Source organism: Rhamphochromis longiceps, linkage group LG17 (genome assembly GCF_057381845.1).
Source record: "Rhamphochromis longiceps isolate RC_006_pf linkage group LG17, R_longiceps_female_GT1.1, whole genome shotgun sequence".
NCBI classification, from domain to species: Eukaryota; Metazoa; Chordata; class Actinopteri; order Cichliformes; family Cichlidae; genus Rhamphochromis; species Rhamphochromis longiceps.
Genome location: NC_140573.1, coordinates 30059829 through 30074626, shown reverse-complemented (window position 1 = coordinate 30074626; position 14798 = coordinate 30059829). Strand labels below are relative to the sequence as shown.

General features: G+C 40.6%; 1 protein-coding gene across 1 annotated transcript in view; it reads left to right on the top strand.

Moving 5' to 3' along the window:
* snd1 (staphylococcal nuclease and tudor domain containing 1) overlaps nucleotides 1-14798 on the top strand; it is a 179761-nt gene that overhangs the window by 56381 nt on the left and 108582 nt on the right. Inside the window, exon 16 of the mRNA XM_085386845.1 lies at nucleotides 7548-7657. Within this exon, the coding sequence (XP_085242971.1) occupies nucleotides 7548-7657 (110 nt within the window). The remainder of the gene's footprint in view (nucleotides 1-7547; nucleotides 7658-14798) is intronic.

The following is a 14798-nucleotide window of genomic DNA, read 5'->3' as shown; positions in this document are numbered from 1 at the left end:
TTCTGATGATTGCTCCCACAGTTGATTTTTTCACACCAAGCTGCTTGCCTATTGTAGATTCACTCTTCCCAGTCTGGTGCAGGTCTACAATACTTTTCCTGGTGTCCTTTGAAAGCTCTTTGGTCTTGGCCATGGCGGAGTTTGGAGTCTGACTGTTTGAGGCTGTGGACAGGTGTCTTTTATACAGATGATGAGTTCAAACAGGTGCCATTCATACAGGTAACAAGTGGGGGACAGAAAAGCGTCTTACAGAAGACGTTACAGGTCTGTGAGAGCCAGAGATTTTCCTTGTTTGAGGTGACCAAATACTTATTTTCCACCCTAATTTACGAATAAATTCTTTACAAATCCTACCATGTGAATTCATGGATTTTTTTTTTCACATTCTGTCTCTCACAGTTGAAGTGTACCTCTGGTGTAAATTACTGACCTCTGTCATCATTTTAGGTGGGGGAACTTGCACAATCGGTGGCTGACTAAATACTTTTTTGCCCCACTGTAATTATAACCTGCCAAGAGCCTGTCAAAAATTAAGAATTAGTGACTTCATAAAATAAAACGATAGACAGTAATAGCATTCATACTGAGCTGCCTTTATCTTTTAAGCATCCATTTATACCTGCAGACATGCCAAAAACAGTACATCTGGCAGGGTATGTGTAAAAAGTCGAAGGCTAATCAGCATGCCGGTTACCAGCTTAGGGATTTGTGGCGTGTTATTTGTTTGCATAAACTGCATGATGACACTAGTGCATGACAGCCACGAGAGGCACATGTCTTTAGGAAGATACTTGTCATTTTTCATCATTACCAGTGGAAGAGAAGTTGATCCACCACTGTGATCTCTAGTCACCTGAAAGCTCACCGAATTCCACAGTAAAGTTTTTGGGAGGAATTTTAACTAGGTTACTAGATGCTGGCAGTGTACATAATATTTGTCACTTATATATCCAGATTGGTACTTTTAGGTGAACTGTAATGATTTGGAAATAATAATTATTCTTTTAAGTGTTCATATTAAACAAATACGCAGCTAAAGTTTGACATTTTTGAAATTACGTTAATCTTGTTGTTGTTGTACGCTGTACGACAGGATCACTATTACCTTCATGTCTTCCTGTGAAGAATGAGATTGGTTCAAGGTCGTTAGCTTGGTTTATAACAAAGATTTAAAGCAGGGTAAATGCTTAGCTTTATATAAAAGATAGATGTAGCCACTGTGACCCTCACATTTGTTTTTATCCTGTTTTTGAGTCTTTAAGTGTGACATTTTGACAGTGTTCAGCTTGTTTGTTTGTTTTTTTTTAAGCATGACGATGAGCAAGGTTTGGATGTGAAGCAAAGGAAACTGATCACTCATAAGTTACTTTAATCCTTTACAAAGCTGCCAAATCCATTTTGCTGTAGTTAGGATAATAGTTTTTTTTTTAAGTAAGTTATTCTATAGTGAATATGAATTTAAACTAGAGACTGAGACTATAAACTCAGTAGGGTGGGTTTTTACTGAGGTAATGCATCAGGAGAGAAGTAGTCATTTTCTCTGTACTGTGCAAAAGTCTTGAGCCTCACGTCATTTCTTTGTATTTTGCTAGGAAAATGGAAAAGAGATAGAAATAAAGTATAGAAGTATAAGTTCTAACAAACTGGAAAGTCAATATTTGGTAAGACCACCTTGACATCTTAAAGTCTCTTAGGCAGGCTTTCTTGTAATTTAAGTAGTCTTTAGGACGGATTTACAAGGCTTTTTGAAGGATATGCAACTCTTCTTTAGATGTTTGCTGCCTTTTGATTCCACACTGCTTTAACATTGTTAAGGTCCAGGGTGGGGAGGTCAATCCATGACTATTACATTGTCCAGGTTTGCTTTCACTGCATCGGCAGCAAGTTAAAAATTTGAAAATTAAATCATTGCCAATTAGGCCCTTTCCAGACATTTGACTGAACTTTTATGCATTCCTAATTCTATTCTAAGCCCCAAACCGCGACAGAGCCTCCACCATGTTTACCAGATGGCATTTGACCCTCACTTTTGTACTTCTCTCCTGATGTTGTCCATACTTACTGATAGCTATTTGGACCAAAAATGTTTACATTTGGATTAATCACTCCACAAGATCGATTGCCACCGATTTTCAGTTCCGTCCTTGTGTAATTTGGCACTCCTCAGCCTTTTTTCTCCCTGCTTTCTTTCGTTGAGATTGGCTGGAGAACTGTTGCTCAAAACCACTTTACAAAATACACAAAAGTCTGTTTACAGTTTATTTTGCTTTTAATGATTCGATCTAAACCATAAACAATCTGCCTTTAATTCAAGCTCTATCTTTAATCTGGCTATTTTAAACTAGTGCAGCGACCCCTTGGAAAGAATACAGGTTCAAAGCACTTGAGCAGTGGATTCATTTTTCAGATCTACAGTCTGTGGTTGTATTTTGTTTAGTATGCACAGCCCACACAGCAACACAAACATATGTTGAAGTTTTAATATCTTGGCTTTAATGTAAGCGACTCGTGATTTTTATTTTTATTTTTTCTTCTTCTTCTTCTCTGAAATGACAGTGGGCACAGAGAGTACTGTTAATGCTTAAACGAATGAGATTGTCATCTTTCTTGGTTGTACGACAAACAGTTGTCAAGAGAAAGCTGAAGTGGTTTAGCTTGCGTGTGTACGTTTCTGCCACAAGGTTAGAAGATTGACTTTGGTTCCATACATCTTATGTGCGAGCCCTTTTTATCGATTTATAGCAGAACGTATAGAAACAGTTGCGCCTCGTGTGGAGAATGATTGTGGCAGAGAATGATGGAGAATTTGTGAGGACCTGTCTGGATGGAGGGATAGTGTTTTGGTGCGAGGCAAAGGAGCTTAAAGCGTGTGTGTGTGTGTGTGTGTGTGTGTGTGTGTGTGTGTGTGTGTGTATATGACTAAGCAGGAAAGGTGTTTTTAGCTAAGGGGGCAGGCAGTATTTCATCAGTCATGTTGCTCACCCCAAATCACAGATTAAAAACATCTTCACCACAGGGCCACCCCACCCGTCTCTGAGCCTGAGCTCTGCAGAAGGGAAGGAGGAGGAAGCGAGGCGGGGGGTGGGGTGGGCAGGGATTGGGGGTGATACAAAACCACAGCATTACTAAATGAAACTGCTGATAGCTTGTCATCTTTTACGAGTCGAGTTGCAGCATTTGGAAACGACAAATTAATTCTTTAATCTGCTCATTCGATTGTGCGTTAATTTGTTCCAAAATGAACCAGTCATTCATTACTAACAGTCCTTCCAGATCTGTCTCTAAAGTCTGGCTGAGACATTTAAAAATGCAAAATCCAATGCCCGTGTCTTACACATCAAATCTAATGATTGATGGTGGATTGACAAGTAGGCAGGCACTGCAGGCAATAATGAGGAGCAGCTGTACAGCAGAATCTGTGTGTGTGTGTGTGTGTGTGTGTGTGTGTGTGTGTGTGTGTGTGTTTTTTTTTTTTTGCTTTCGTATATAGTGTGATGTCAGGACGATCAGTGTATGTCTTGTTTGTCTCGGAGATAAGATGGATATCCTGCAGTTTGACCTAGATGTTTATCGGGGTGTCAGGCGTGAGTTATGTATCGTGGCGCAGGTTAAAATTGGCTATGCTAAGTGACTCCCTGGTTCGGTCTAAATGCTGCAGGGAGGAGACTACAGTATGTGTGAGTAAGTCGCAGGATATTGAGTGCAGTTAGGTCATTTGAGGGGACAATGCAGTGTGTATTTGTTTGCAGATACGTCTGACTCGATTAGGGGGACTTCTCATTCAGGATGCATGATTAGTGTTTAAGAAATTCTAGCTACTTGTTAGAGGTTTGCTTTTCTTTGAGTATTAATGTTTTTTAAGCTCTTTAGTTGGTTTGAAATCGTCTTCCCTGCATGCCTGGAAATTCCTTGTACTTTGTGTACTTATACAATTAAACCAGACTTCTTTGTCTGTTACATTAATGTGTCGTCTTTTCTGTGGATTATGCTAGGGGGGTGGGGGTAAAACCCTACATTTCCAGCCCTTATCATAGCTTCGGCCAATTCGAGCAGAAACTCAAATATCTCTCCCTCTCCAATTATTTCATATACCAATTTTTGCTAACGGCTTGCAGTATTTGCAAGCTGTTAACAACCTTTCCTCTTGTCTTTTTCTCCCCCCCCCCCCCCCCCCCCCCCCCCCCCCCGGCATCCCTTACCTCTCCTCCTGTCTTTGTTCAGGCAGTGTTGTAGCTACAGTGTCCCTTGTGGAAGTCCTGTCCTGGTCCACTTCTATAAATACTTTCAAATGATCTTGGCTATCAGTGTCTCCTCCTCCTACTCCTTCTCTCTATTTTACTGGAGGCTTTATTTTCTTTATGTTCTTGTTAATGTTTGAAAATAGACAAATACTTTGGAGAATATGCACAACAACTATGATACTACTGAACTATTGTATGCTATAATTTAAAAAAAACCCCAGATGTTTCTTAATTTTAAATATATTTATTGTTAGTCTTTGGCATTTCATAGCTTTAAACTGTCTGACAGTCAAGTATATTGTAATTTAAACATCATGACTTTGAATTACTCAGGAACATGATATTTGAGCTGCAGTGAAACGATGCAAACTTCACTGTAAAAGAGAAATTCTCACGTGTCTGTTTGGCTTTAAAGCTAGCTGTTGGACACTTTAAGTCTTGCAGAAGGTTGACTCAACAGTTCTTCGTAACCCTTGGGTGCTGACTGTCCTGTGGCCTCATTTTTGCCTTTCCTGGGCCATTTTCCCTTCCCTGCCAGTGTGAATGCGCTGATGTCTTCTGTTCTTGTTCTCATAAATGGGACATGGTCACACAGGGAACAGAAAGTACTAAACAAAAAATGAGATTAAGAAAAAGTCAGTTGGTCCTTCAGTCCAGTCTTTTTCTACTTCTATACATGAACAGTAATGTTAATCTTTTGGCAGTTAGAAAGTTTATAATGACTTCTTAGAAAGGACAAATAAATAAAATAACCTTATAAACTGCAGTAGCCAGTGTTTACACACTTTATAGGTTCATAGTGTCTTAGATTAATGACCCTGTAAACTAGGGATGGGCATTTCAAGTAACATCATTATTCTTTGAAGACTTAACACCCCTCTAATATAATTGGCCATAGTTGCGATAGACTTGCAGCATGCTATCTTAAGCTGGTGGAGTTCACGCTGGATGTAATTTTGTTCATTTTAAAAGCTGTTAAATGGCTCTCGCTGTGGCCCACACGTTTTATTGGTCTGGGGTCTGGTAGTTAGCAGAGAAACACATTCTTCTTTTTTTTATTGTTAAACAGTAGTCCAAAAACAGCTTCTCTATGTGTTACCGCCACCTTTAAGTGGTAGAGGTAGGAAGAATATAAACTCACTGACCACTTTATTAGATAGAACTTTCTACCAGGTTGGATAATGTGAGCTTTGTGACGTGCTATGTTCAGGGTGTGTTGTGGTCTTAAAGGGATGGACATTATCAGCAACAATACTCATGCAGACCTTTACACCACCACCCTCAGTGGGAACTGATACAACACTAGATGGATTCATACGTTCATGTTGTTTATGCTTAATTCTGACCATCTGAATACTGCAGCAGAAATTAAGACTTACCAGACAAGCCAACATTTTTCCAATCTTGGTGAGACTGTTCTTATTCAGGAGTGGTCTTCTGCTGCTGCTGCAACAAGCTGGTCTTCTGCCTACCTTGGCTGTAACAAGTAGTTATTGCACTTACTTTTGTTTTCGTATAAGCTCAAAGCTATCCGTTGAAATACTCATACAAGCTAATCTGGCACCAACAACCATGTCACGTTCAAAGTCACTTAAATCCCCTTTCTTGACCGTGTCTGCATCAAGAAATACGTTAACTACATATTTATATTAACTAGCTTTTAAGCAGGTATACCTAATAAAGTAGCTGCTGATTGAATATTTAAAAACAAATAGTCTCTGAAATAATGCATTTTTGTATATATGAATTTGAAAACATTTATAAAAAAAATGGATATAATAAATCTTTAAATTTGAAGGCTTTATTCACCGTATGCAATTCCTCCCTTAATCTAACACACATGAGCTTTTCTGTTCCATACACACTTTCCCCCCCTTCAGTTTTGCACACAATCTCAGCAGCATATACCTCTGCGAATCTCAAATGCCTCTTATAGAAATACATCATCATTCAGAAGTTCTCCAAGGGAACACAAGGAGACCATAAATAATACTTACGAGGACGAGGAGTGAGATTCAAATCCCAGGATAGTATTAGAGGGAGATGGCCAACGCTGAGCACTAAGTCACCAGGATTCCCTAGCGCATCTGATTTTACTCTTCTGTCATGTATTTGTGAGTCCATCCTGAGGCAGTATATCTGTCACTCGAGTGAAGCTCATTAAATTAAACCTTGAGTCAAAGAGGGAAGAAAAGACCGTAGGAGAGAGCTGTTGCTTTATTAGCACAGTGCTCGAGGGTTGAACTCCCAACCGAATCTATCATTAGGCTACTCTGCATAAAACAATAGAGCACCAACCTGCTTGTTTTAGTGGTTAAGTGACACTAATTGCTTATTAATTGAAGTATTTGGAGAAAACTGGATGCAAACGAATACGAAAATAAATAAATAAAGCTGTTGTGTTTTTATATTCACCGTTTCCATTTGAATCTTCATCTGAAAGAGATTCCATGAGCGTTCACATCATCATGTATGAAAGGGAATAAAAGGAGGAGGAGGCGTCTCAGTCAATGAAACATATCTTCTCCAGTACAGGTTATACATGTATAATTCAGTATGTGAACCGAGCCTTTTTTTTTTTTTTTAAATTTTTTAAATTTTTTTTTTATAAGACTAAGATCCTCGCATACTCATGAACTGAAGGCCGTTTTTGGGGCACCTTTAAATACATAAATTCTCTGTTGCATGCATACATATCTTTTTAGTTTCATACTGGTTGATGTAGATATTCTACAGTACAAGCACCTTTATACCTGCTCTTTCCCTTCACCTCTGCTCTCAGGCTTATTCGTTCCCTTCTCTCTTCTATTTAAAAACAACAACAACAAAGAAGCCTTTGGAAATATAGTAAAGTTCATGTCATAGGATCCAAAGACAAAAATTTATTAGTGTAAATGTTTTTCTACAGAAGTGCTTCATGCACTCAGGTATGACCTCTGACAACCAATTATCCATTTAGCGCAGATCATAGTGCCGCTGGTTAATCTCTGTTTTTCCTCTGACGTGCATTTGTACAATTGAGCAGCCAAACAATTTTTGACCTTTTTAAGAGGGACGAGGAACGTGCTTAATGTGGTCTAAGCTGTCAGGAGCGGCTGGAAAATGTGGATGTAATTTGATGGGTTTTTCCTTCTTTTTTCCTCCAAATGATAATTTGACTCAGTCATGCCTTTTTAAAAAAATTTTATTTTATTGTTCTGGCTCTGCGAACCAAATAATGTTAAACCAATTTTTGGCATCTTGCTGTTCTTTTGAGTAGCAGCTGTGCTCACCTTTAACTCCTGCAACTGTTTTGTCTTTGGCCAGGTATTGAATGTCCACGCAGTTCCCGGAATACGCCCGGAGGCGTGCAGGTGGCTGAACCCTTTAGTGACGAGGCCATGCTGTTCACCAAAGAGCTGGTGCTGCAAAGGGAGGTAAGCAATGAAGTGGAACATTTTGGCCCCAGTTCTTATTGTTTCAAAGCCCAGCTCCATGTTGGGCACTTTTGATATTCTGCTGTTCTGGCGCTTAACTTCCTCTGTTTCGCTCTCTTATTCACAGTCTGAGTTTCAGTATCCACTTTGCAGCATTTTAGTTTCACACTCACACTTTAGTTTTACTTTACTTTGAACATAAGATCATTTTGGTTCAGAGATGTGAGAAGAATGTGTGTTGTGCTTTAAACAGCAGATGGGAGAGCAGCTCTTTTAGCTGAATTCTGCTATCGAAAAATCCAAGTTTTTCCTTCCTTCTGTCAAACCTAATATGAAGGCAGTTTGTCCATAGATAGGGCCACTAGCTTTAATAAGCTGATTAAATTGTTTACTCCCAAATGAGCTTTATTACAGGTGCATTAAAGTGTTGGCAAATCTCAACAAGAATTTTGACAGAAGTGGACACAATCCCAATCCACTACCCTCAAAAGCACCTACACACACACACACACACCATCCTCCAGTGCTTATTCCAGTTTACGGAAAACTCACCTGATAGTGGATCAGTGCTCCTGGGCTTTAGAAAACTCCATCCACTGTGTGCCTCTTCATTCACATGCTAATAGGTTTTTATAGGAGGCAGTGAACGGACCAAAGCCATGATGGAAATAGCTATAATCCTGCCACCACTTATCCAGGACACACACACACACACACACACACACACACACACACACACACACAGTCTCTCCTCTCTCTTTTTTTTTTTAAACTACTCCTCTCTATTCTTATCTCAGTCTTAAAGGGTTTTTTTTTTTGCGTAGGGTGGCTAACGCCACTGTCCTCTGATGTTTAATTGTAATGAAAATGGAGCCAGTAGCCACCGTCACAGGTGGACCCGTGTGTGTGTTTGTATGCGTTTGAGAAACCTAGATTTTTCAGAATGCCTGGACTGTTGAAAAAGTGATGCAAACAACTGGGGAATTTGGTAACAGAAGCGCAGAAGTTGAGGAGCAAGTATATGATCTGAATTTTTATTGTTTTTACAGATGCATGTATGATTAAATCTACAAGAGGCACACGGTCTTCGGAGATTACGTTTTCTTTACAGATTAAATTAAAGTCCCCCTGGAATGAAAATAGAGTTTTTAACCTCGTTCACATATCCATATGGCCCCCCCCCCCTTTTTTTTTTTAAACTCCCCACATCTGAACATTTTTACCATCAAGCTGCAGTGCAGGTGTGCTGTTTTGGTGCTTTCCTGCACTCTCTGTCCAACCGTGTGTGTGTGTGTGTGCGCGCATCTGGTTCATTGACACCGTGGACATTTGTATGCCCAAATGATGCCAAAGTCAGCTGCCTATCAAAGCTGTTTTAAGACATGAAATGCTTATTTTGGTTGGGGAAGAAAAATTGACTTTGAGGATTTGCCATCATGTACATAACCTCATCCATCCATACATACAAGCTCGTGCACACACTCTGACACACATTTTCTCCCTTGCCAGTCATTGGTGGTGTCAGCAAGTTTTTCACAGGTAGGTGGGAGTTAGCAGGAAAGACCGAGCCATATAATGAGTCTCGAGCCCAGTGTGGGGGCCGGCTGTTTGGCTGGCTGCACCGACCTCCTGTTTGGGCTAACATGAACACAAACCCAGTCAAACTCTTGAGAGGGACACATTCAATTAGCTAACAATAGAGTTAAGCATTCACACATACGAAAGCTGTCACTTATTAGAAAGAAAGTTAGTAGATGATGAATCACTGAGTAGAAAAGTATTTTAATGACGCAGTCTCATGATGTCTCTTGAATACCTTGAGGGGAAAAAAATCGTTACATTTCGGTGAACAAATTGGCTCAAGTGCACATCTAGCTGTTAGAGAACACATGTGAGAGAAAGCTGGAATGAAGAGGTGACAGGAAATGGAGTCGCTTTATTGAGGCAAGTGAGTAGCTACAGAATTAAACCGATGATAGACAGAACGAAGAACTGGTCCTTGCCCTTGAATCCATCTTTTTCTCCATCTTTCCCATCCCTGCAGATCGCAGCGAGTCTAAATGAAACTGGTTATTAAGGTGTGTCTCACTCCAACGTGAATGTGGATCATTTGATTTCATTAGCATGAGATTCTGCTGTTGGTTCATCTCTGAATAGCATCTGATTGCAGCGGCTTTTGAGGCTCCTCCTAAGGTGGCCTCACGTGAATACCATTTGATTTTGGGTCTCGGTGGCGCAGTCATTTGCATTCATAAAATATTTTTCCTGCTTACGCTGCTCGACAGCCAATTTTAGTTTTCTAGGGCTTTGTTGAGCTAACGATATGTTGACTCAGTGGCCACTACGTTCTCTCACTCCGACACCTCCGTTTTTTGCTCTAATTAGCTATTTCTTTCTCTTTGTGGCCTTGAAATTGAGTTTGGTTGCTGGAATGAGCACGCAGTGCTCTCTGTCTCTTTTTTTCTGTTGTACCACTCTTCTGGTCCCCTTTCAAGAAATAAAATAAATCCTTTCTTGTCTTCAGCGTCCAGTTTGAAATCTTTGCCTGACATTTGCTCCCAGCTTTTTCTCTGCTTAACGCCCATTTCCCTCTACCCCCTCCTTTCCTCAATTTATCTTTAAACTGCTACACGGCTATGTTTTAATTTCTCTTGATACAGACATGCATAATTAATGTGGCACCCAGTGAGGGGAGAGGCCTTGGCTTCCATCTTAGTCTATTTACCCCCTCACCACTACAACTACCGCTGCCACCATCGTCACAGATTTGCCTCTGTGTCTCTCAGTTGTTTTCTTTAAAAAAAAGAAAAAGATTTCTTGCGCTTTCTGATTCCCCTTGTTTAAAAAATAAAAATAAAAAGAAGACTTTTGTGTTTATCAGCTCTGTCTTCCTTTATCCCTCTCCCTTCCTCATACTCTGTGTAGTGTTAATCTCTGACAGACACTGCTCCCGTTCCCAGCGTGGGACCAAAACAGCAGCATAGAATTCTGAGCAGGGGCAAAAAAAAAAATGCATCGGTAAACAGCACTCCCCAGACATTTCCTTTTTCTTTTCTGATGTCTTCCATTTAATTTGTCTCACCTCCCACCTTCCATTGACAAAAAAAAGGGAAAAAAGTCAATTCACGAGTCGCTGATTTTTCTTTGTTGTTTTTGCGTGGCATCTTCAAAAGCTCAACCTAACCAGGAGGCAGGGGAACGGAAGAATTTTACTGCATTGACGTTGGTTTTCTGGGATGACTCAGCTAGTCTTGGGATATATTTAGTGTTGTAGTGTTAATAAACAAGATATTAGTTAGTGAAATAATATTTGAACCATCTCGGTGGCTCATTAAAATGCTGCAGGCCCAGTGATCATTCCAGTGAGATGGCTGCCGTGTGATCATCTGCTTGATACATTAGATGATGCATTGTATTTTAAGGCTACTAGCTCTTAGGCTCTGAGGATTGAACCATTTGTTTCTGTTAAAACGCATCTACTTGTGTTCTTTTTTTCTTCTTTTTATTTTATCTTTCAGTGTGTTTGGAGTAATCAACACAGAAAGGATCCCTGATTGGAACTGTTGGTGTTGCATAACTGCCTCACCAGGTGGGAGAGGAGGCAAGAATAAGACGGGAGGGGGGTGCAGGGATGGCGTGTTTGAGCAGGGATAAGAGCAGGCTAAGTGGACAGTAATATGTGATGCTCTCTTCTGCCTACGTATACTGTCACTTCTATTGACCTCATTCAGTCTGGGTGTTCTCATCTAGTGTATACCGCTGACTGCCTACTCAATAACACTTACCTCTGTTTTGCATACATTTTAATAGCCTTTTCTCACATATATCAAGTTGAGAAAAACATGCACATTGACATAAAAAAGGTCCCTATCGTAGTGTGTAACCTCTCTGCCAAAAAAAAAAAAAAAAATCATACTCTAGATTAACCTGAGGTGAATAAGGAAACACACACCCAATATCAGTGGTCACAACCATGTGTATTGCCAGAGCCAAAGCCTGGAGAAAAGCGAGGGTTGTGCCAGGCAGGGCGTCCCACATAACGTCTGTGCCATCCTCCCTGGCGACTTCTTGGGAAACCAAAGTACCTACCATAGTTTCAGTAACCATCCACAATAGATACAGCATTCAAATACTACAGTTTTATTCACTCGGATGAATTGCCTTCTGTTTGACTAAACCTGAAATAACACACAGTAAAAGCTACACATCATTATTCCAAGTGATTGCACATCTTCTTTCTTCTGAGCTTGAATTACTAGATACTTTGCAGTTTAAGAGAAGCCTTATTTTCATCTTGTACTTGAGCTGTATTTGACAATAAAAAATAGCTGAAAACATAGGAAGATATCAGTAATTTTAGCAAAAGAAATTTGAAAAATGAACCAGCTCTTTAACATCCAAAGTGCTCACACACACACAGACACACACACACAGAGCACTTACTTCAGTTTCTGTGTAGGGGTTCATTCCCTTGGTTTCACGTGGTGTCGCATGCGGTCCTAAACGTGGCCCCCTCGTGCCTAAAAGAGGTCCCCCAAACCCCCCACCCGCATTTTCCACCTTGTGACACGAGCACTGTGTGCATCAGGCTGCCATGGGTGGGGGTTGGCAAAGGCTGCCTTCAGACCTGCAGGAGGTTGTGTTGTGGAGCGTTGATGAGTCACTGTGCCAGCGTGGCAGCACAGATGCCTTGCTAATGCCTGCCTGTGCAGATCTCTCTGCTTTAATAACTGTTCTTGGTGAGCATTTTGATTAAATGCTAATAAACCCAATGCCTTTGTAATATCAAGAGGATTTTTGCCTTCTGCTCGCGTATAAAGGCACACTGTGGCAATTGGTTTATTGAAGTGTTTCTTAGTGTGCCTTTTCTATTTGTCCCTGTACATCTGTGATCATTGCAACTGTGACCACTTAATTTAGCATTCCTCACACATACAACCCCTTCGTGGATCTGACCCCTTTTTTATATGTCCTATTTTGCCACACAGCGCCGCAGGACACCATCGAATTTCTTCACGTCTTCCATGCTCTCACATTGATTTCCGATCAAGCTTGAATTATTTTGGCGAGAGGTCGATTACACAAGTGCTGGATCTCACAGCCTTTGACCATGTCTGCTCCTCTCTTGTGCGCTCTCACACACAACTGCCCCCCCACAACTGTTCTGTTGTTTATATTGGCCTTGCCTTTGCTATCTATTTTTGACTCGAGTTTCTTTGTCATACTTCGGCATACTCGTGCTGCGTGTGCGCGTGTGAGCGTGAGAGATGGAGAAGAAGTATACACGATGAATAATTCATGGTGTGGTTTCCTGGTCAGCGAGACAGACGGTGGGGACGGTGAACTGGCCCTCAGGTCCTTTTTCCCCATCACATACTGTAGTTAAACAAACCATGATTGCAGAAGGCAGCCCCATATCCAGATTACTGCTGCTTCATAACCACAGACAGGATCTGTCCCCATCCATTCATAACTCTGGCACTAGCCTAGCAGCATGACCAGTTTGGACTATATCCATACAAGAAATATTTAATGCTTCTCCTATCATATGGTAGCTTGTTGCCAAAAGCGGTTGCACACGAGTGTGTTTTATTAGCAAAGAGTAGCGAACGACCCATGTGGCGTTTTTAATGGTTTTCATTTAAGAGATGACAGTAAAATAAATCTGAAAGGAAGCACAAAGTGTTAATGTTGTATTTAAATTTGACATAGATATTTAAAACCAATCCGATCTCAGTGCGATTATTTTGTTTCGGTTCTGATAGCAGATAAGTTTCTTACTTGAAAAAACAAACAAACCAATAGCTCTAGCTGCATGACCTCTGCAAACCATGCAAGTTTGCAATTCCCAAAAAAAAAAGAAAGAGGAAAAGTTCAAGCTTGAATCCCACATTATGAGCATAATGCTATTATTCTTGGTTTTAGTTAACTTCTGACCATAAATTTTGTTGCCCACAAAAGCTTGTCTGCATTATATTGGACTAATTGGTGTCACAGGCAGAGTCCAGCTTTTACTTTTGCAGCAGTTTGGAATTTAAGTACCGCTCTGCCTCTTTGTTCCCTGAAAGTAGTGAATTACGGTGCATTCGCGCCATCGCAGACGGGGAGATAAATGGGCTTGAATGGAGATGGAGAGAGAGGTAGAAACCTTCTCTCTGCTTTATGGTCACAACTCGTTTACAAGGGCGACCTTGTGTTTAGTGTGTGTGTGCGAGTCAGTGTGATGAAATTGCAACTTCATCGTCCACCCTGATAAGTATAACGTGCAAACTGTGCTAAGACTGCAACACGGTGCACACAGGGACCCACTGAATCCGTTTAGCCTATCCCCTACATGAAGGGCACTGCAGTGCTCTTCCACGTCAGTGAGGGCAATGGTATAATGCACTCTCTTATTGTCTTTCTCTACACTCCACTTCTTTTTATTCCCACACTACATTTTGCTGCTTCTGGATTTTTAAACATAGAGTTGGGCAAAATGAAGGTATAGGACATGGAGTATCAGTGTGAGTGCTCACATTCATAGACACATTCCTTGAATTATTACTGAACCTAAGGACAGAAGACTGGATGTGTTTCATAAGGAATAGAAGCAGCAGGAAAAGGAAGGGGGGGGGAGGCTTCGGTTGTCTTTGTTGTGTCTTTATTTGCCCTTTCTCTACTTGTACTGGTCCATCTCACTTAAAAGGAAAATAGCCAAACTACATATTGGATTTTGGTCTGGCTGTGAATACCCGAGGCAGCCAGCCAGATAGCCAGCGGCTGTGTCAATAAACACGTCACTACTCGTCTTATTGTTTGGCTTCTTATTGTTTGCCTTCCAGCTTGTTTGAATTTGTTATTATATCCCACCTGTCTATGCAGCGCTGTCAGGGATATTCAGATATGGCAAATAAAGAAAATGATAATAAGAGCAGACTGACTGATTGAAATTCAAAAATAGGGCTTGCTGTTTAAAACTCAGAACAGAGCTGATGAAATATATGAATACCTTTTGATCTTTCTTGGATGCTGGTAATCAAAGCAATAGACAAAAGTGCGAAACTTAAACATGATCCTGAGATGATATTTGTAAGGTGAAGTGATAGGCGTGGCATCTCTGGGTCATTTTAAGAAGGTTAATAGGGTTTTGTTTTAATGC